General features: G+C 41.9%; 1 protein-coding gene across 1 annotated transcript in view; it reads left to right on the top strand.

Moving 5' to 3' along the window:
* Window positions 1-23,314, top strand: part of TMPRSS15 (transmembrane serine protease 15) — a 441,506-nt gene that overhangs the window by 176,527 nt on the left and 241,665 nt on the right. Inside the window, exons 10-11 of the mRNA XM_088481702.1 lie at window positions 4,556-4,665; window positions 6,483-6,623. Coding sequence (XP_088337828.1) covers window positions 4,556-4,665; window positions 6,483-6,623 — 251 coding nt within the window. The remainder of the gene's footprint in view (window positions 1-4,555; window positions 4,666-6,482; window positions 6,624-23,314) is intronic.

Here is a 23,314-nt window from a genome sequence, read left to right as displayed (position 1 = left end):
AACCCGATGGGTAAAGCACATTTCTGATTTTTAAAGTACTGCACATGCGCAGGATGTGTCCTGTGCATGTGCAGCCCTCCATCTGCGAGTCCGCTTGCAGTGCCTTCCAGCCGCAGCCTGATTGACAGGCTGCGGCGTTTGGGAGGCAGGGCGTGGGAGTTGCTGAGCAGCCGTCACCCGGAGGGAGAGAAGAGGCCAGGGCATGCATCGGTAGACACAGGTATTCCGGCTTCGCAAGCTGCCAGGGACCCAGACAGGCTGCGATTGTGATCACAGGCTGCGACCTAGATCGCAGTGCTTGGATTGCAAGTATCTGTTTCCTACAGACACCTCCTGCTGAATTAGCATTTTAGATGGATGGAATCCATCCGAATCAGGCCCTGAATCATGATACTGTAGCTTTGTTATTTCTTTTCACAGACGTTGAATCAACAGCTTGAATTTATTTGATAAAAATAAACGTACATATATATGTCCATGAAGTAAAGTGGTCTTGTGATTTTCTCTATCTGAATATAAAATCAATCTGCATAACAAACTGTATACACTGATCATGCCATCCTCTATGATATAAGATAAATGGAGTCAGTGTTTTAATTGCATTGATTTTGACATATAACTCAGCAATGCAATGAATTATTGACCACGTAAAGCTAAATGCTGCACTGTTCTAAGTAAAAGACAGACAGGCACAGGTGAACAGCTTGTACAACATAACACGGCACATTCATCCAAGACTGAATTTTCTTTGAAGTGAAGAAAGATGGGTGTCATGCAGTGTGTTACTGTGGGACTGATTCATCAAAGTCTCTTCCATATCTCACAGCTTAATGAGTCAGCCCACATAATTACAATGCATGAAATCGATTTACTGGATTTGCATCTCACAAAAATGTATCCCCTTTGATTAATATGTTTCAATATTTGACATTATAGTTATTTAATTAATAAAAAAAACACCCTTTTCATAGTCTTAGTGATTTGATGTACAATGGACTAAAGCTGTAAATAGCACCAATTTAAACCTCAAAGTGAAATAAAATGTTTAATAGGTCACATAAAAAGCCATCATTAATCAGGAGACCAGAGTACTTATAAATGCAATTTTTAGGCAGCCTTTTACCCACTGGGTATTCAGAACATAAGACAGGTTGGTGCAGGGCCGTATGCCCTGTGCCATGGCACTGGTCGCACTACCCTAGTTATGGTCCTGTTTGATGCAACTGTTTGGTAAGATTTCTATCTCTGATATCTGCGGTGGACCCTCCATCTGCAAAATCAGCCCCAGGAGTTTCTATAGGGGCTGCTAAACTGTTGGATTTACCAAGTCGCATTCTAAAGTTTGGCCACACCAGCTAATGTCACCTGATTCAGATCCCTCCCCGTTGGTTCCCACTGAAGCCTGACCAGGACGACGACCATGCATGGACAGTACATGCACCAAATCTGAACCCTGAAGCAAAGTGATTGCAGTAGCTTTTTTGGAAGCTCTGTCCCATTACCCCAACTCTAGTAAATGCATGAGGTTATTTCATGATCGCATTGTGATATAAGGTGACATTTTTATGCTACAACCACATTTCTTATGTGGTTGTTGGGAAATATGTCCCTGTATCTTCATGAGATTTCTTGGTCATCCAAAGGGCCACAAAAATATGTTGCACTAGTTCATAGCTGGCAGAGATCCTGCACTTTTAGTGGGACCTGTTTTGCAAATCATCTTGCACTTTGGTAGTAGGGGATGTAGCTTAAATCTCGGCTGTCGGGATGCTGGTGCTCAGAATGCCTGTGCCGGAATCCTGACACCAGTCAGAATCTTGGTGCCAGCCTCCAAATTTCTGGCATCCCAATGGTAAGTAGTGGGGCTAGGGGGAGGGTTAGGGATAAGTGTTATCACTCCCCCCCATAGGTATAGGAGCATGGCCGGCTCTAGGGGTGTTCGACCAGTGCGGTTAGACAAGGGCGCCACCCATAGAGGGCGCACCCCTCCCCAGCATCCCGATTTCAGCTGTCCCACTGTTCCACCCGAGGGCTGAAGTGGCCCGCGTGTGGTCAAATTGGGATGTTTGGGAGCCCCACCGCCGCAGCTGTGCGGCAGTGCCGGACCCTCGGAGTGTGAATGTATGCCACGCGCATGCGCGCGGCATCCATTCACTGGCGGGAGAGGGCTGGGGGAAGCCCAGCCAGTGACTGAGTGCTGGGATTTAGCCCCAGCCTGACACTATTTGGAGGTGTGCCATGCGGGCACGCCTCCAAATAACGTCACATGGTAATTACGCCATGCCCCAAATTTCATGTGCAATGTAAGGGCGCATTTTTAAGGGCCGGCAGAGGGTGCTCCAGCCCCTGGAGCCGGCCCTGCATAGGAGACTGCTGCGGTTGCTGCTCAGCAGCCGCGAGCAGTCTCCCAATGCAGCTCAGCATGTGCTGATCTGCTGTGAGGTATGAGAGAAGGGGGGTGGCACTGGTCTCGGGCCCCTTGCGGCCCCTCCAGCAGGCCCAGGTAATTAGTACTTGCTTCCCCCCCTCTCGGCGCCCCTGGACTCTAGCACAGTGCCATAGCCTTTGTTGCATGTTCCAGCGCACAGAGGAGCCCCATGGAAAGAGCACATGGGCCCTCTCTGATGATGAAATGCTCCTCTTTGAAGACATGCATGCAGAGGCATCATGGGGTCTGGTGACACCCGGTGCACATTGCATATCCCCCCTGCATTCCCCCTCCAAAAATATCCCCCCTGCATTCCCCCTCCACTTTATGTCTAACATAAAGTGGTGTGGCCTCATGGGAAATCCCGACCACATCTGTGACAGGAGCCGAGTACTGCAGGAGAATGTCACATTCCTGTCACTGAGGAGGAGCCGACACTTTGGTGTCACCCCCTCCGTGGTAGCCCACTCCCCCATAGTGACGCCACTGCATACATGAACTTCCTTATTATAGGTTCTGGATACTGTAGACAATTGTAAATTGTTAAAGAGCTCCTGTAAAACTACTTTATTGCAGCATATATTGTATATAGCCATCTTCTATACATGAAAATAGAGGCTTTCTCTCTCCAGGAAGGTGGCCCATCTAACATTTAAGGGTGTTAATCCAATTGTCCAGGAAGCGTGCAAGTTGCCGTTGCCATGGCATTAAAACACCAGCAACGGCACCTGAACTTGCATGATATGATTCATTTCATTTTGTTTTATTATTGCCAATCTCTCTTATTTACAGGACACTTGCATGATATTTAAACAGCTTGGCATCGTCTCTGGTAATCTTGCTCCATGTGTGGACAGCTTCGCTATTGGAAACATTTTCAATATGCTAACATTGACCTCCAAAACCCTGGCAGGATTCCTTAATATAAAATCAAGAAAAACCCTTTACTGCTTTTGTGGTGTCTCTTTTCCATTTTCATATGTATATTGTCTAGTACAGTACATGATGCTAAGCAAAGTAATTTATATCACTCATACATTCAATTAAGTGGCCCTTGTACTTTACTAAGTACACTTTACATCCCATGTAATTGACTACTCAATCAATGCTACTTGAATCAGGTAGGCATGTACCAATGGACTATGGGTTTGTGCTCTTCAAACATATAATTGGCAAGATTTATGAATAACCGCCTTTTAACATGGCATGTTACTTAAAGCTAGATGCACATATATGTGTTTATTCTGGAGTATTACATTATTTCCAATGTAATGCACCGGACTTCAATAGCTTTAATTTAACGCTCTTTGACAAGTGTTTGTTTGTTTGTTTGTTTGTTTTACAGTATTGTATGTTTAATATTTATTATATTCTATCATTTACTTACAGATGAAGCCAGGCTCATCCATCCTGTGATGGCATGGATGAAGCGACTAGTATGCCCGCATCTATGGTGTGCTCTTCCTAATGCAAGCGCCTGCCATAGACTGCAATGGGAGAACACCGGCCGCGCAATGCCGTGATGTGTGTGCCTGTGCGCACGCATCGCGGCAATGATGTAGCCGGCTACATCTGTATGTATTTAAGTAGCATGGACTTTGGGCCTGATTCTCTATGGATCGCAACTGCGAATGCAATTGCGATTAGGCACACAGTTCAGCTGCGATAGTATGCTAATTCATTGCGATTGCAATGCCGCCACAGCACTATGCAAGGACGCCCACTTTACCTTTCACACATCCGTAATGTTTAGCAAGACTGCAAAAACATCGGTACAATCAAGTACCATCGCAGCCTCACACACACTTGCACAAGCTCTAACTTAATCACACCCGATTGGTCCTCAAGCTGTGTATGCCGTCGCAGGGGCTAAATTATTCACGCCCATGTAATGGCTTTCAAACGCACTGCGTTTCTCCGACCACTCCCCCGTCACCACCCCAAATTGTACTTCCTGTCAATCACTCTGCGATGGGTCTGCGTAGCCACTGTGATCGCAGTCCTGATCACAGTTGCGATCTTTGCTGAATCAGGTCCTTTCTTCACTGTTTTTGGATATGAGATTTAATGATCTTTCAATAACACAATTTTAATTTTGTTGCTAACAGTCTTTGTTTATATTTACAGTGTTAAGAATGGTTTCAGCATTAAAATTAATTTCACATCATTTGAAACACAAAATTACGATGACACTTTAAATATTTATGAAGGCATTGGAGTAGAAAGAATTTTAAGAGGTATGTTTTGAAGTTTTATTTTTAAACTAAATGTCACACTATGGAATAAAATAATAAAATTGTTAAATAATTTTATCTATCTAAATCTCTCTATCTATCTATCGTACAAAACATTCAGAATATAAATGTTTAATTTTACCCTATAGTATCAAATTGACAATATATAATTATAATAAGCCCTGCTGAACATTATAAACCATATATTGTTGAAATATTCAAACAGTATCTTTTTAACCACTTTGTAAATGGCAATTTTTTTGTTCAAAAACCCACACTCCGAAATTGTCAGGTTTGTTTATGTTTGAATTAGGTCAAGAACTTTTACACAGTTTCATAGAATATAAAAATTAAACACTTAACATTAACATTGATTTTTACTATATCGGTCATCGATATATCGTACTATCAATGTTCAAAAGGGAAGCAGTCGGGAAGCCGACTGACAAAATCCCGACCGTCGGCTTTTGAACGTCTGATCCCGGCAGGGGTCTAATGACAGGCATTGAGATCCCGATGCCTTCATTTTACCTATGACGGGAGCCCGACACCCGGCTTACCGATCGAAGGTAAGCTGGGCGCCGGACGCGGACAGCCGTTGGGGGCGAGGGTTAGGTTAGGGGCTCCCGGTGAAGACTTAGGGTTAGGCAGCCCCCCCGGGAGGTTAAGGTTAGGCTAGGGGAAGGGGGTTTAGGCACCCCCAGGGGGAGGTTATGGTTAGGCACCCCCCTGGGAGACTTAGGTTTTGGCTGCGGGCAAGGGGGGGTTAGGTTTAGACACTTAGACATGGGTTAGGGTTAGGCACTTGGGGGGGGGAGGTTAGGGTTAGGCACCCCTAAAGGAGGGTTAGGCTTAGGGTAGGGAATTAGGTTGGCATTACTTACCTAAATCTGCTATCGGGATCTTCACCCCTGCCGGGCTTCCATTGTCGGACGGCGGTTAATCATACTGATTCCATTCATACAAACACGGAACAAGTTTACAAACATACATAACCCATAGTACCTCTTTAGTACTACCAATTATTCCTACATATTCCAGAATTACTAACACACAAACATTCCATTCTGACACTGTATTCAAATTTTGCATTTAGATTATTTTGATTGTAATAGCTTAATTAAGCATTTTACTACTTAGGGGGGAAATGTATCAAATCTTCTAAACAGTGGGGAGATGAACAAGTGGAGAAGTAGCAACCAATCATTTTCTAACTGGCATTGATCAAGTACATTCTGTAAAATGATAGGTTGAAGCTGATTGGTTGCTAAGAGCAACTTTTCCACTGGTCCACTTCTCCACCCTTTAGCAGTTTTGATTCATCTCCCCCATAGTTCATTAGTAAATCTTTACACAATCAGATGCTGGGGTACACACATTTGTTTTGAGGTTTTTTGATTTTACAATAATTTTAATAAAGCTAATAATTGGCTTTAATGAAGTCGCCTCACTCAACTAAAGTACTGTACTGTACGCTGTGTATGGTATACTTTATTATTTAAAAAGCCAATGCATTAACATTTCATGTATTATAATTAGAATGCAGCAGACATTATAAAGACAACATTTATGCATCTCAACTGAACAACTGAAGAAATATTTTTAATCAGTGCAATTGTTTTTTATGAAAAACTTTGTCAATGCTTTGTGGTAAAAAAAACTTGAGGCAGATAGATATTCTATTTATTCTTTTTGAGCCAAGAGTTTTTTTTAAGTAATAAAATTGCCATCTATATGGTTAAGAATAACGATTACTCTAAATTTTATAAATAATATTATTGACTTCAATTTTTTGTCCTACCGTATTGTCTAATTTTTAGCATCTCTTTGGGGAGCAAATCCTGAGACTGTTCGTATATTTTTAAATGAAGCGACGTTGGAGTTTACAACCAATCCTATTTATTATGGTTACAATGGTTTTGAAGCAACTTATACCATATTTACAAAAAGTGATGTCACAAGTAAGTGCCTTTTATTTTGGCTTACAGTAGATACAGTACTTCTTAATAAGTTAAATAATGTCTTGTTTTGTTATAAACATTATAATTGTTTGGATTTAGTTCTGCAAATGATGATTGAATGCTTGACGATGATTACAATTTAAGAAATTTATACTACTTTGACCAAATCCATTGTCTTTTTCTTTTACATACATATTTATCCATTGCACTTGAATGCAGTTTTGAATCTGTTATTTTCTTACTTCTACGACACCTATAGCAACTGATGGGTTTCGTAGAGGTACAGAAACTTGAGAGCCACAGGCCCACAACAGCTGAAGAGTTATAGGTCCACAAAAGCTGGAGAGTCAATGTAATTAATGCACTCGGCTTCACTGCAAACTCTAGAACACAGGTTCTCAAACTCGGTCCTCAGGACCCCAAACAGTGCATGTTTTCCAGGCTTCATCACAGAATCACAAGCGAAATAATAAGCTCCACCCGTGGATTTTTTAAAATGTGTCAGTGAGTAGTGAATACACCAGTACACCTGCTGGGTGACTTGGAAAATGTGACCTGTGTGGGGTCCTGAGGACTGAGTTTGAGAACCACAGCTCTAGAACATGTCTGGTCTATACCTATAGAAGCCCTCTTTTCTAGTGAGCCTCTGCACATTCGCAGCTGGAGAGGCCCTAGTGTCTTAGGAGAGCAACTTAGACTCAGACAGTTTAGACCTGCTTAGAAGTTCAACGTGCAACTGATGTTTTGGCTTCTGTACGTAAGTGCGCCAGCCTTAATGATAGTAATTTTATTGCTATTTTTCGTTTCAGTGGCACAAACTTAGTAGGTTTTGTGTAATTTCAGATCATGTCTAAGAAGCCTTAATGGGACATGTAAAACCGTAGGGTTTTTTGTCTATGGAATTTCATTGCTTTTTTATAATTTATTAGCCATCAAGGTTTTGACGAGCAAACCTGGCCACCTGCAGGGCAGAAGGACAACAAATAGATACACTAACATGGGTGGAGGAGCAGACAGCACACAGGAGGTGTTTTAAGGGTGCAGAGGGAGAGACAACTGCGGGGGCAGGCTGCAGGTGTTTGGGGCAGTGACAGCAGTGGGGGTGCAGAGCAGTGGCAGCAACGGACGTGTACAGAAGCATCAGCATGCGACAGAGGGAATCACTGGTGCTGGGTATGCACCTGCAAAAATCAAATCAATAAGACACAGATGCATGGATGTGTCAGTGAGATCCATCCATGTTTTGTTTTAAAAAATGAATGTATAATATAAAAAAAAAATTACGTGCCTCCACAGCAAAACCAGCATCGAGCTTTGGAGCCCCAGTGCTGGTTGTGCTAAACACAGGGGACAAACGACGAAGGGGTTCCCTGTATTAAGTACAACCAGCACCAGGCTAATCAGAGCCAATCTTGGTTGCCAATATACAGGGGACGAGCAACGTAGGGGTCCTCTCGGAAAAAACAGAATTTTCCCATAGAGAAATTCCAATGGGGCATGGTGTTTAAAGGGATACACCTCAAAAGCTATTCGAGGTACGGAGCTGAAATTTGGCATGGGCTGGTAGAACTGTCGCTTGATGCTGCATGCCAAATTTCAGGGCAAAAACATAAAAAATAAGGACATGGGAGTAACTTAAATTTCCAACTGTCAGTATTTTCTGACACTCAATTAGGACCACTTTTCTGCTGTTCTCTATAGGGTTTTTTTGGTAATGCATAACTCAGGGTAGGGGGCAAATTTACACTTTGGGTTTGTTTTATTAGGGAGCTATTGTTCCAGGGTAGCTGCTTTTGTGGTTTGCGTAATTGTTAAAGTTATAGTTTTTAAACTATTACCTCACAAATCTGCCATTTTAGAGATACGAAGTTTCAACTTGATGCAGAGCCTTAGTAGGAGCCTCCATCAGGTGTACTCACTGTGGCTTCACTTGGGTGCACCAAGATGGCAGGTCAGTGTGGGCAGTAGTGGCGGTGGGCTCGAGGGAAGGAAGCAGCTGTAAGCTGTGGCCGGAACCCAGGGGCTAGCGGGTGTTAGCTGTGGCCGGGACCCATGGGCATTAGAGGCAGTGGTGGTATGAGAGATAGCAGCAGACTAATGCAGGCTCGGATATGAATGATCCATGATACCTGTATCTGTGTATAAATAAACACAGAAGCATGGATGGGATCAGTGATCCCCGTCTGTGCTTCTGTGTACAAAAAAAATGTCATGCCCCCCCCTCCAAAAAAAAAACAACCAGCTCCAGGCTTTGGAGCCCCAGTACTGGTTGTGCTAAATACACGAGACAAATGACATAGGGGTCCCTGTAAGAAGAACAACCAGCACCAGGCTTTGCAGACCCTGTCCTGGTTGCCAAAATACGGGGGACAAATGACGAAGGGGTCTGCCGTATTAAGCGCAATCAGCACTGGGCTCTGAGCCAGTCCTAGTTCTGGAAATACAGGGGGAAAAATGCTTTGGGGCCCCCTGTATTCACCAGAACCAGCAACGGACCCTTCCTAGTGGGGTGGTGATGCCACAGCCAGGGGAGCTCTTTCACCAGGCCCCCCAGCCAAAGCTTCACCCCTGACCGCTAGTCAGCCCAGGCCGGGGATCCCTGGGGAACTGCTGCCCCCCCAATAAAGGGGTCCCTTTCCTCAGGGGACCCCAGGCCCAGTTTGATAACCCAGGGCTATCCCCAGCTCACCTGGGTGGTGGGTGCTGGGTTGACTATGTAGTGTGGTGGATATGAAAATATAAATATTGTCATTTGCAGTAGTACTACAGGTCCCAGCAGGCATCTCCGCACACTGGTACTTAGAGAACCACAAGTACCAGCAGGCGAGGCATTAAGGGCCCACTGGTACCTATAGTACCCCTATAAGCTGTTTTGCATTGCCACCGCCCAACCAGGGCTTCAGTGCTGTCTTCCTGCTTCCGCTGGTCTGCTCTTCAGCTACCAGGCCAACGGATTGAGTGATTGGATGTCACCTCGTGCTGGCTTTATATTAGCCTGCTGAGGGGGGTGGAGCGGTGATGTCGTGAGCCATGATTGGCTCGCGGTGGCCATCTTTAAATTTTAAAAATGGTGTTGAGGTGCCATTTTTGAAAAGGGTACGCTCGGTTCTTACCATTGAAGTCAATGGTGAGAACCACTCATTGGCTGAGAGGCGGAAGGCTCATCTATCTCAGCCAATGAGCACTCCGCACTAGGACTTCTGGAATGAAATCCCGCAGCAGAGCTGTCATTCGGTTAGTAGTGTCCTTAGAGGAAACTACTAATGTCTGTTGGCTCACGTAATTGCGTTTTTTTTTTTTGCTATGACCCTGGATTTCCTATTTTGGAATGAAGAGGACAGATCCATGCATAGGAGGAGGTGAGTATGGATTTTTTATTACAGGTACTCCATTAGATTATCTACTGGAGAAGAGGACAGGTTGGCTTCAGGGATACTAGATGAGTATGTGAGATAATGTGAATGCATGTGTGAGTACATGTGTGTGTGCATGTATGTTTTAATAAAATTTTACTGTTCTATGGTGTGTGTGTTCTGTGGTTTTTTAATATTGCTTTTGTTGTAGTACTACAGGTACCAGCAGGCCCGTAATGCATGCTGATACTTGTGGTTCTCCAAGTACCAGCATGCGGGGAGGCTTGCTGGGAAATGTAGTTCCACAGCAAAAGCCAATATTTTAACTTTACTTTCCCCACACCTTACATAATCAACCCAGCACCCACGGCCCCGGAGTGCTGGGGATAGCCCTGGGCTACCAGCCTTGGCCTGTGGTGCCCTGGAGAGGGGGACCCCTTTATTGAGGGTCCCCATCTCCCCATGAATCCATGGCCTGGGCTGACTAGTGGTCAGGGATGATGCTTCATCTGGGGGGCCTCGTGAAAGGGCTCCACTGGCTGTGGCATCACCCCCCTGCTAGAAAGGGTCCAGTGCTGGTTCTAGTAAATACAGGGGGACCCTATGCATTTTTCCCCCTGTATTTCCAGGACCGGCTCAGAGTCCAGTGCTGGTTGCACTTAATAAGGGGGACCCCTACATCATTTGTCCCCATATTTTGGCAACCAGGACTGGTTCTGAAAAGCCTGGTGCTGGTTGTGCTTCATACGGGGGACCCCTACATTGTTTGTCCCCTGTATTTAGCACAACAAGTACTGGGGCTCCAAAGCCTGGAGCTGTTTGTTTTTTGGGGGGGGGAGTGGCCACACCATTTTTTTTCTTCTTTACACAGGTTTTATTTTTAAACACAGAAACACAGACGGGTCTCACTTATCCGTGTTTCTGTGTTTGTTTTTTTAAACACAGATACAAGTATCATGAATATTCCTGATACGAGCCTGCATCTGTGTGCTGCTACCTCCCCCGGTTCCAAACACCTTCTACACCACCGTCTGCACTGCCACCATACCGCCGCCACTAGCACCTGCTACCGTTCACGGTTCCTGGACGCAGCTAATTCCCGCTAACCCCTAACCCTCTCCCTTGCATCCTGACCGCAGCAAATGCTGGCTTCCTTCCCCAGGTCCCGGCCCCTGCTACTGCCGCAGAGTTCATCCATCATGGTGCACCCAAATGAAGCCACAGTGACTACACCTGCTGAAGGCTCCTTCTGAGGCTGCGCAAGGAATTGAAACTTCCTATCTGTATAATGGCGGATTTGTAAGGTAATAGTTTAAAAACTGTAACTTTATCAATTACCTGAACCCCAAAAGGCCCTATTCTGGTACAATAGCTACCTAATAAAACAAACCCCAAGTCTAAATTCGCCCCCTACCTGAGTTATGCCTTCCCAAAAATCCCCAATAGAGAATAGCAGAAAAGTGGTCCTAATTGACAGTGTCAGAAAAAAGTGACAGTTGGAGCTTTAGATTACTAATTTTTTATGTTTTTGCCCTGAAATTTTGCAGGCAGCACCGAGCAACAGTTCTTCCTGTCCATGCCAAATTTCAGCCCGGTACCTCCAAAAGCTTTTGAGGTGCATCCCCTTAAATACCCTGCCCCCCCCCCTTTGGAATTCTGTTTTTTTCTATTCAACCTTAATATAAGGGCACGACCATGCCTTTATAATATATACAAAAATATACGGGTTGGAGGGCACTCACCATTGCAGCAATAGAAAAATCCTTTATTATTTACATACCACCACTGTTATAGCACATGTTCCGCCGTTTCGTTCTGATAACAGACCTTTGTCAAGGTAGATAAATGTTGCAAGAAGCCACAAATACTGTAAATAATGTTTCTATTGCTGCAATGGTGAGTTCCCTTCAACCTGTAATTTTGTACTTGTGAACCTCAATTTGTGGTTACGCCGAGGTTGCACCCCAGTCTGCTGGACATGCTGCTATGAGTGCGGACCCTATATGGACTATATAACACGAGAAGGCGACGATACTCGGAGATTGGCAAATAGTTACAAAACAGGAGGTTTATTTAATTTATTTTATGCCAGTCTCTGAGTGCCGCCTTCTTTTCATTCTGCATTAGTGGGGGCCAGCTTACCTCCTAAGGGCACTGAAGCAAATACCACCTTGGAGGTTGTTGGGGAGTACCGGCCTTTTACAAGTCCAATAAAGAAGATTGAAACGTCTGAGAAATTATGACCTGGTGTTGAATCCGTCTTTTCAAGTCCTCTAAGTGCCGCCCGTCATGTCATTTTATATATATATATATATATATATATATATACACAAGGGTGGTTCAATAAATACAGTAACAAGACCTATCTGCAGTCAGGAGTCCAGTGTGCCTGAAGGCTAGTGAGCCAAGAGGACAGTGGGAGGCCACGAGGCCGCCTCCAGATCTGTAGGTGAAAGGGAAGACCACAAATCTCTCTGTATTTTATGAAGTGGTGGTAGTCAAGCCAGACCAGTGGGCCTTGGAGCTGTGAAGATCAGGAGTGTCTCAACCTGTGAGAGACAGGACTATAAAGACTGAGGGGTATATTTACTAAAGTGCAGGTTTTTAGAAGTGGAGATGTTACCCATAGCAACCAATCAGATTCTACTGAACATTCATCTAACACCTTCTTGAAGATAAGAAGATAATAGCTAGAATCTGATTGGTTGCTATGGGCAACAACTCCACTTCTAAAAACCAGTACTTTGGTAACAGTACCCCTGAGACTGTTACTTTTGTAGACTACCTGCCCATTACAGAGAGAGGCAAAGAAGGGAGGTAGTGCCATGGGGGCTTGGTCATTTATTATTTTGCTCCTGCATGCTGAGGGTAAAGCTGATATCACAATATACACATAGTAGATAGATAGATAGATAGATAGATAGATAGATAGATAGATAGATAGATAGATTCAAAGGGAAAATAAAAAAATATATAGCAGGAATACAGTAAATATAGGGATTCTTTTTTTTACCTTTAATGTTCACATTGCAGAACAGTTCAAAAGTGTAATTTACATAAAAATAATTTATTGTGCTTCCATTTATATGAGGTATTTGATTATAATTTTTTGTGATCATTATTCCCCAGCTGGCATACATGCAGAGTAGGTTGGCTTTTATAAATAAGTAGGAAAATGTTATACAGTAATGTTCCCTAGAGCCAGCTTCCCACCAGCTTTAACTCAAGATCTGGGGTTTTTTTGTGCTTTTTTTGGCATTTGCAACTCTTATTTCTAAAATAATCCTGCTGTCTTCACTTTGTTGAATTGCTTATTAGCACAAAAAAATGAAATCACCTTTCAACTTTTTAGCATGTTTTATTTTTGGCTTAGGCTTTGCAAGAAATTTAAACAAAACAAAAAAAACATCAAAACAGTTTAAAAAAATATTTTTTGTTATGTTGATTGCAACATTGTTAAACAAAATGTTCACTAACAGGTAATATATTAATCAGATTCTACTTTTATTTTCAAAGTTAGTATCACAGAAGAGCAATGTTTACCCAACTCCTGTCCTTATAGAACAGGGCATGTTTTCCTGGTCTGCTCACAGAGAGTCTGATTCTGAGTCGCATGGCCGAATGTCCAGACGGCAGCTGCAGCCAGATTTAGTACCATATGCTGATGTGATTATCCGCACAGCTTTAGTCATATAGCCGTACAGCCTGCTGTTTTCTCATCCATATCGGCACTTACACCTAGCCTATGCTGTGTGGAAGATATGTGTCTGAAACAGGCATCCCTTCACTGTCCATGCACTGCAGAATAGCACAGAACTCTGGCTACATGCCCACAACACTACCATGATGACAGTCTCACAGAATGGTTCTCTTGCATGTGTCCGGAAGGTAGCTGCCCAATTGCCACCCAGAAACTCCCACTTCATGGAACCAGTCAAAGTCGTAGCTTCCCTCAGGGTGCACATGAATGATCGCTAGAAACACAGAGTTTGGAAAACATGTACAGGGTGACTGATGACTGGAGTTGGGAAACACTGCAGTAGAGACTCATTGTGAGATCCTAACTACTAATGAAGTGACAGGCTGCAGTCTCACGATGAGTATTGGTGCAGCCTGTGAAATGGTTTGTCGGCACTGAAAGTAATTTATGGGACACAATTGGTCAATGGCACAGTGCAAAATATTTAATCAATTTATAACTGGCCAAATAATTCTGATTGATTTGTAGAGCTAAATTATCACATTTAGGGAGGAGTATAAATTTACACTGTCTAAGTTGGGCAGAATGAGGATGTTTCTTGTTAAGGACTGTTAAGGGGGGATGTAGATATGGGACCGGGGGCTGCCATGCCGCCAGTCTCAAGACTGACAGGGGTATCCCGACAAGGGACTTAAGATATAAAATACACATGCCTATCTTAATCCCGACGCTGAAATGCCGAAGGACGCCTTCCCAAATGAGGTAAGTCCAGGGCACCCTTAGCATTAGCCGCAAGGGGAGGGTTAGGTTTATGGAGTGTAGCGGGGTTAGGGTTAGGTTTTGGGGAGGGGGAAGTTAAGGTTAGGCACCCCAAGGGGGAAGGGTTAGGTTTAGGCACAAAGGGGGAAGACTTAGGTTTAGGCACTAAGGGGGAGGGTTAGGCACCACTGGGGGATTAGGGTTAGGCACTAAGGGGGGAGGGTTAGGTTTAGGCACAAAGGGGGGAGACTTAGGTTTAGGCACTAAGGGGGGAGACTTAGGTTTAGGCACTAAGGAGGAGGGTTAGGCACCACTGGAGGGTTAGGGTTAGGCACTAAGGGGGGAGGGTTAGGTTTAGTCACGAGGGGGGAGGGTTAGGTTTAGGCACAAAGGGGGGAGACTTAGGTTTAGGCATTAACAGGGAGGGTTAGGGTGTGGGTGGAGAGGGATAGGCTACAAAAAGGGAGGGTTAGGGGAAGAAGGGAGGAGGGTAAGTATACTTACTCGACCCCTGTTGGGATACCAACCATTGGGTTGCCACTGTTGGTATTCTGACAGGAGGCACCCCGACAGCCGGCATTACATACTCATTCCGATAAGGGGCAGTGGTGGCCTTTTATGGAGGACTGCAAACATTATGTTCATTTACCTAAGAAAGATTACTGAAATGAATTAGAGGAGAGGGAAGAGTTTTAGGGATGCTCCTCCTTGCTGTGCTCAAGGGTGTAAATCCACTTCTACTCCACAAAAGGACTTTAATTTTAGTATATAATGCTCCAAACACATTAAACGTCCACAAATAATAAAGGAAGAAATGTTCTCTCACTCTTAGAACTGGTTTAGGCCAAATATGAGGCTGAACTGAGCTAAATGTATCAGTATTTCTGAAGATAAATTAAAGTTTAATTTAATGATAGGGTTGGTTCCAAAGCAATGATTTTCAACTTGTTTCAACATGTGACACACCGAACAAGATTTTAAAATTTGTAAGGCACACCATCAGGCCCTCACGGGTAAAAAATACACACCTATTGGCCCCCCACAGGAAAAAGAACAGACATTGGCACCCCACAGAAAAACAAACACAAACATTGCCCCCCACAGAAAAAAATAAAACACATTGGGTTCCACAGGGAAAAAATAAAACACAATGTCCCCACAGAAAAATATGTAAAACAAAACGGTGCCCACAGAAAGAAAACAAACACACACATTGCTCCCACAGAAAATAAAATGATCACATAGCTCCCCACAGAAAAAAATAAATAACCAGCTGAGAAGGCTCACTGTAGTCCCTGTCCTGTCCTTCATCGGCTGGGGTTGCTCAGTCACACTCAATGACTGAGCACATAGTGCAGAGCTGTGAGCAGTGTGCGTCTCCATAGGTCAAGGCCAGAGCACTCCTGAGCCTCCCTGAAGAGCCCAGCACTGCCCGGGCCAGCAGTACAAGTAAAGTCAGTTCTGACTGCAGTGACCCCGCGGTACACTTGACAACCGCTCACGGCACACTGAAATGGCACAGTGGTTGAAAATTGCTGTTCTAAAGTGTCTAAAGATTGGACTTTGATGTGAAGTTTGCAGTTTTGTTTGCTTTTTGAGATTTGTGTGGCTTCTCATACAACAAAGTCCATGTCGAGTTTGCAGGAGAATCTCTTGAGAGCATAGAGTAGAAGTGCACTGTTAATAGCTATTGGTATGCTACACCGCTCTCTCACGCCAGGTGTCTCACACCACATGGTGTATTGATGACTGGTGTATGAGGACACATCTGTATCTATCCATCTCTCACCTTACTTTATCTTTCACTAACAGACACTTTTCCCCCACCTTTTACTCTCTCCACCTCTTTCTCTCTTCCCCCAACCCAATACTTTTACCTTACCTCTCCTTCTCCCTTCCCCACTGTCTCTCTCAGACACTGGTGGGAATGGTCACAGTTCATACCAACTGTCATTTTATTCCAATGTGAAAAACACAGTTTTTATCAGCAGTCAATTTTATTATATAACGAGAGATGTAGGGATTGTTTAAAATGTGACTCAATATATTCTGCCTACTTATTCTGTGAGTCGATTTAGAAACCTTTGTAGGCATGTTAATTCATGCTCATTTTGTTATCTCTCTGGTGTATAAAATGTGAATAAGGTCTAACAAAGATGTTTGGGTGAATAGTTTTTGAGCTTTTTTAGTATTACTGAAAACTTTCGTATTGCAAACTTTACAGAGGAGTTTATAAAAAGAATATTACAACATTCAAATCACATATTTGAATATATACTGTACTAGAAAATTTGCTTTTTAAGACTTGTTATGTAGGTAATTTTCTTAATTTTTTGATGTAACCTAAAGTACAGTTATAGTTTTTGTTGGATTTAATAAAGATGTTACAATTAGTAATAAATAAATTACCATATAATTGAGCAACAAATTTCTCTATTTATTTGAGTGAAATAACATGATTTTAAGACTTGACAGGGAAAAGATCATTTACAGAAAAGAGTTTGTTGAAAGAGACAAATAGCATGGCAATCTACTGAACAGTAAGCTCCATAGAAAACATAAAAGTCCTGTAATAAGCATATTATTATACAGTTGTCTCTAGATATGCCTTTTTAGACAATCTCAAAGGGAAAAGATAAAAATAAATTTAGAATGTTATTACAACGGTTCCATTCTTAAACAAAATTAATAACTGTCTGCTATGTATACCTGTTTCATTCTAAAAGAAGTTTCACAAAATGCTCATTGTGAGTAAAGCCTTAGGAGAGTGGCCTAAACTGCTGTTGTGAGCATAACTGGGTAAAGAGGTGACAGCAGTTTAAAGCAATGCCCTAACATGTTGTGGCTGTGACACCAAATTTATGTCTGTGAATGCTGATTATCCTTTGATATTCAATTCATATATATTGCAAATTGAGAGCAGCATTTTCGCCCAACATTCATCCTTGCAGTAACAATATTTTAAGTGCTTACAAGGCAAAAGTTTATAGTCGCAGTTGAGATTTATCAAAAGTCACTTAAATTGGAGTTATGGCCTTTAGTTTTTTGTTTTATTTATGTTTATTTTAAATTGCTCAAACCTCAACTCTGCTGAGACGATATTACTCCGCTGTATGATTTCATGTGATAAAACTATATTGTAGAGTTAATAGAAATTCAAGTTTCAACCTTTTTTATATAGTGGGGCACTAAAGTTGGTATTGGTATACCATCAGTTATCCTCTTTATGGCTCCTAAAGTGCTTTTAAAACAAATACAGCACCATAGATTTATTCCAAGGAATAGCATTACTGTTGAAATATATATGGATTCATGAAAGGTTAAAATAAACACAATTCTGCAGAGAGCAAATTTTGTTCCCAAAAGTATCTACTTTTGACTTTATTTTATTAGGTATTGTATTGCTATAAATACAGTATATCTATATATCTATCTATAAATATTTTTGCACTTTTAAAGAGTCCTAGTTAAATCTGATGTCTTATTATGGTATGTATTATCATGACAGCAACGTAAAATGTAATAAAATATCATTCATGGAAGCTGTCATTCATGAATGCAATAAAAACAGTAATTTAATAGTTTATTATATAAAGTTATACAAAGTTATACAAATGTTCAGAATTTTCAGCATAGGTGGAGGCTTATCACAAAGGGGCATTAGTGCCAACTGAAATCAGGGTGATCTGCATAAGGCTTCGTTGTATTCCACACTGAATATGTTTTTCATGCGTAAAGTTCCAACTGTTCTTTGGAAGTACAGTACCATAGTCGTGGGGACATACAGTAGTTTCATACACAGGGAGATCTCCGGTTAACAGTTTCCTTAGGAAATTAATACAAAGCAACAACAGAGCTGCATCACTTTTATAAAATGGTTATCAAAGACCAAATACAGTGAATGGAATATAAATCATACAAGGAGTACATATATTAAGTACCATAAAGATCTACTTTTAGGGGTATATTTACTAGAGTGTGCATTTTTAGAAGTGGAGATGTTGCCCATAGCAACCAATCAGATTCTAGCTATTATCTTGTAGAAGGTGCTAGATCAATGTTAAGTAGACTCGAATTGGTTGCTGTGGGCAACATCTCCACTCTCTCTCCACATCTCTCTTCTGTTTAGCAGTAATACCAGGAAGCTGTAATACCCACAATGGTCCTGACATGAAGACCAGACTGTTTCCTGAGCGGTGATTAGTTGCATTGTAACTGAAGACTTTCCCATTTGAAACCCTTGTTGCCTGGGGTTACTTTAGGATTAGGATGTTGCCTATCCTGGCTTCCTTGGTGGCACGTATCTGCAGGGTCTGGATCAGGTTCTCTGCTCTGCTTATCTCTGTATTCAAACCACCCCCAGTGTTGGTTCAACAGTGTCTGCCAGGAACACACATTGGAACTCCTCAGAGGAGGCTAATCAACGGGGTTGAGTTTCCAATATTGTTATTATCATTTATATTTTGCACCCTCCAAGCATCTGTAGCGTGATTCAAGAATTAAATGACATTGACAGACAACCAATTCAATATAAAAAGTACAAGCAGATGGTGTAAGGCTTAAAGCCTTATAAATTAAACTTTAAATAAGAAGTGAAATAAAAAAAGTGTTTGACAATAGAACAGTATAGCGCTATGACCCAGTGAACTAAATATCTGCGCTAATAAAATAAATTATGTAGAAATTTTTTTTTTCAAGAGGATTGATACAAGCAGATCACCACAAAGACAAGGATTACAGTATAAAAAATATTTTTACTATGATAAATTCAATTTGACCGGTCAATATAGAAACAAGTAAAAGTGATCACATACAATTAGCAATTGCAATATTTATAAGCTAAATAGCGAATGGATTACTAATTAATACCAGAGTTAATATCACAATTATTAATAATAATAATAATCTGAAGAATCGCTGGAGGAGGTGGTTCCAAAAAATAATATTAAAAACATAAATGTTGATCCATAATGTCCGCATCTATATTAAATGGTCTTCAAGCTCACCGAGTATGATAAGCTATTTGTTACAAAGTCACAGATTGCCTGTATCCTCATTCGTAGCTAGCATGTCACATGCATAACTTACAAATCATTTGGTTCATGCTCAAACGAATAAATTATATCCTGGCTCCGGAGAGACAGGATATAAGTGGCTCCTTACTATTCAGGTGTTGTTAGTATCAATCCGGCCACGTCTTGATCCTGCCTCGACTCCTGGCTGTCGGCTGATGTCCAGCGGGATCACGAATCTCACGTGCTGGTGAGAGAATGATAGGATCAAATAATGGATGCAGATACAAAGTTCAAATGGGTCCAAAAATGAATCCCCTGGTGCGTTTTGCTCCACAAATCTGGGGCTTTATCAAAGCCCCAGATTTGTGTCAATGCCCTGGTGTTAGCAAGTAGAAAGAATCATAAATAAATTGTGAATGGGAATGCAGTGGAGATAGGGATAATGCAAGGAGAGAACATTAGGGTGAGTGGTCCAGCAGCCAGACTAAGGTAATGAAGATATAATTGGGGGGGTGGATTCAGAAGAAATGAGGAGGGATGGCAGAAAGTGGCAGTAAGAATGGAGGAGAGCTGATGGGCTATGAAGAGCAGGTACATTTTCAGAGAATGTTTGATACAGTGCACGCAGGTAGACATTTTGATAGACCAGGGAATGAGATTCAGAGGAGAGGAGAAGCACAGGAGAAACCTTGGGAGAAGTTAATCAATGCAGAGGCAAGGTAAAAGTGAGAGGTAGAATGGAGAGAGTGACAGGTGTGTTTAGATTGAGATGAGTTCAGGGTGTACTGTATGAAGGACAGGAGTGATTTCAATGTTAGGGTGAGGAGCTTAAACTGGATTCTATAGGAGAAGAGGAGCCAGTGAATGATTTGAAGGAGAGCAGATAATGAATCAAAGTGGTGAGGTAGGAATATAAGATGAGCTGCAGCATGGAGGATAGATGTATTAGGGAGCATTGGGAGTGAAATAGACCAGAGTGTAGGGGGTTGCAGTACAGTAGTTCAAGGAGATGACAAGGGATGTTGTGGTGGTGGTGGTGGACGGGGCAGGATTGGGTGATAGTATGCTTGTGGGGGAGGAAGCAGAGTACATGATGACCTCCAGGCAACAGACTTGAGGGATAGGCGAGTGGACAGTGTTGGCATCAGTATTGGGAAGGAAAAGGGGGCTGGATAAGGAAAGACAATAAGCTTAGTCCTAAACATGTTTAGTTTAAGAAAACACTGGGATATCCAGGAAGAACTGAATGAGAGGCAGTTGGAGTTTTAGTAAGATTTTCATATGAATTAGTTGTTAAGTAATTACTGTAGTAAGGATAATATATATTATTAAGTAATTAGATAGTTTAGTAAGACCATTGTTCCCATGTTTATCTCTATGTTGCTGGTGCAAAGAAAATTGCTCTTTGGATGGCCAGCTCTTCCTGACAAGTCTACCCTAAGCCAGCTATCAGTAGTGGTTTGAGAATTTAGCACATTTCTATCTTTGCAGGATTAGGCTCTCTAAGTGAGCAACTTCTTTTTTACAGACATACTGTATTGTTGTAATAACATAGTGAATAACAGAGACGCAGTATAAGCATTTATGATGTTAAAAGTGACATAGATATCCAAAAAGAACAGGTGCCTGTCCTGTACACTGGGGTTCTGGGGGACATAATGTACACAAACTAAAGTCCATCTTTTGTGTAAGCTAGCCCCCTCACTTCATCACCCAGGGTGTGGCCTATTTTGTTCCAAATCTCCATTAGGAAATGTTGGCAGTAACTCTGTTCCCATAATTAAATATATTATTCATATTATAATATCAATGACAATAACAAGCAAGGAGACCAGAAAAATGTTAGGCATTGTATTGTGCCTGAACAGTATTGACTCTTTTATGGCTTGCTTTTCTGTAATAGCTCTACACTACAATGTGAATGCATGTACTGTAATACTGTAGATTTAAGTGAAATAATATAAATCATACTGTAATTCTATGAGCTGTATTATCCTGGCAGGGTCAAATGCTGGCAGTTTGGCACCTGGCTATGGCATCGTAGCCAAGTACCACATTCACAACTTAATACCGACTCTAAAGAGTGGCACATTGAAGGTGAAGAGCAAAAGTAACCAGGTGCGAGTTGAGTCCTGCGAGCCGTTCTCATTGCGAACTCGCACTGCAATCCCATTTGCAACTCAATCCCAAACTTGCATTGATTTCTCAGAGGAAATATACTTTTTTGTGCACCAACCTGAGCAGGAGTAAAGGTAGTGAAAATCATTATTTTAAGGTAAAAATTTCAGTGCACAATGTAGAACCTCTCACACACCCCTCCCAATGGGATGGGTACGGGATGTCGGCGCTCGTAATACCGGCGGTCAGAATCCCAATGCTGGCATTTGTCGGTCAGTATTCTAACACTCCCCCTCTCCCTACTCTAACCCTAATCCTCCCTCCCCAGTGCCTGACCCTAACTATCTGGAAAGACCTAACAAGTATGTCAGACTACTCTTTGTTAACTATAGTTAAACTATTGACTTTAGGATTTCATGTTAGTTTATGCAACTGGATATTGGATTTTTTTAATTAATTGAATGCAACAACAAGTCAGTCTGGGTAATATGAGATCTTCTATTATTAGGATAAGTACTGGTACCCCACAGGGGTGTGTTTTAAGTTCACTTTTATTTTTGCTTTTTACTTATGACTGCGTTCCCTCATTCAAATCTAACTCCATTGTGAAATTTGCTGACGATATGACAATAATGGGTCTCATCACTAATGAGGTTGAGAAAGTGTATCGCGATGAGGTGGATAATTTAGTCAAATTGAGTAATATAATTGTCTATTTTGAACCTAAAAAAAAATTAATAATAATTATTGATTTTTGGAGGACATACAGGTCTACGCTATTGCCATTACTTATTCACAATTTGGAGATTTAAAGGGTACACGGGTTTAATTTACTGGGGATTATCATTTCAGATGATTTTTCATGGAGCTCTAATATTGTGGCCATGGTTAAGAAGGCCCAAGAGCGACTTTATTTTTTAAGGAGGTTGCAGATAGAGAACTTGTCTAAGAAAAAAATATAGAATTTTTATCACTGCGTAATCGAAAGTTTGTTAACATATTGTATTCCAGTCTCGCATGGGAACAGCACAAAATCAGACCATAGGCTGTTAGAACGAGTGGTTAAGAAAGCTGAAGTTATTATTGGTAGTGCTTTACCATCTGTTGAGGATATTTATATTAAGAATAAATTATGGAAAGGAAATAGTATCGTAAAAGATTGGCAGCATCCGTATCACAGTGTGTTTTCTCTCTTACCCTCTGGAAGGTGTTTGCAGTCTATTAAATCAAGTAATATATTTTTTTCCATCAATTATTGTAAAGATAAACCTAGTTGGGGATCTTTAATAATTATGCTCTTCTGTGCTCAAATGTGTACGTGGTTGATCTGGTTGAAATATTGTTGTTTTGTACAATGACAATAAAGCATTTATCTTATCTTTATCTAACTGGTGGTGTAAATATTGTGGGACAGGTATGTGGAGGTGTAAATAATGTGTGACAGGTATGTGGAGGTGTAAATGATGTGGGACAGGTATGTGGAGGTGTAAATGATGGGGGACAGGTATGTGGAGGTGTAAATGATGTGGGGCAGGTATATGGAGGTGTAAATGATGTGGGGCAGATATGTGGAGGTGTAAATGATGTAGGACAGTTATGTGGAGGTGTAATGATGTGGGACAGGTATGTGGAGGTGTAAATGATGTGGGGCAGGTATGTGGAGGTGTAAATGATGGGGGACAGGTATGTGGAGGTGTAAATAATGTGGGACAGGTATGTGGAGGTGTAAATGATGTGGGGCAGATA

The sequence above is a fragment of the Taudactylus pleione genome, unplaced genomic scaffold (genome assembly GCF_031769625.1).
Source record: "Taudactylus pleione unplaced genomic scaffold, aTauple2 ptg000276l, whole genome shotgun sequence".
Taxonomy (NCBI): Eukaryota; Metazoa; Chordata; class Amphibia; order Anura; family Myobatrachidae; genus Taudactylus; species Taudactylus pleione.
The sequence above is the reverse complement of the archived record's forward strand: the minus strand, read 5'-3'. Positions and strand labels throughout refer to the sequence as shown.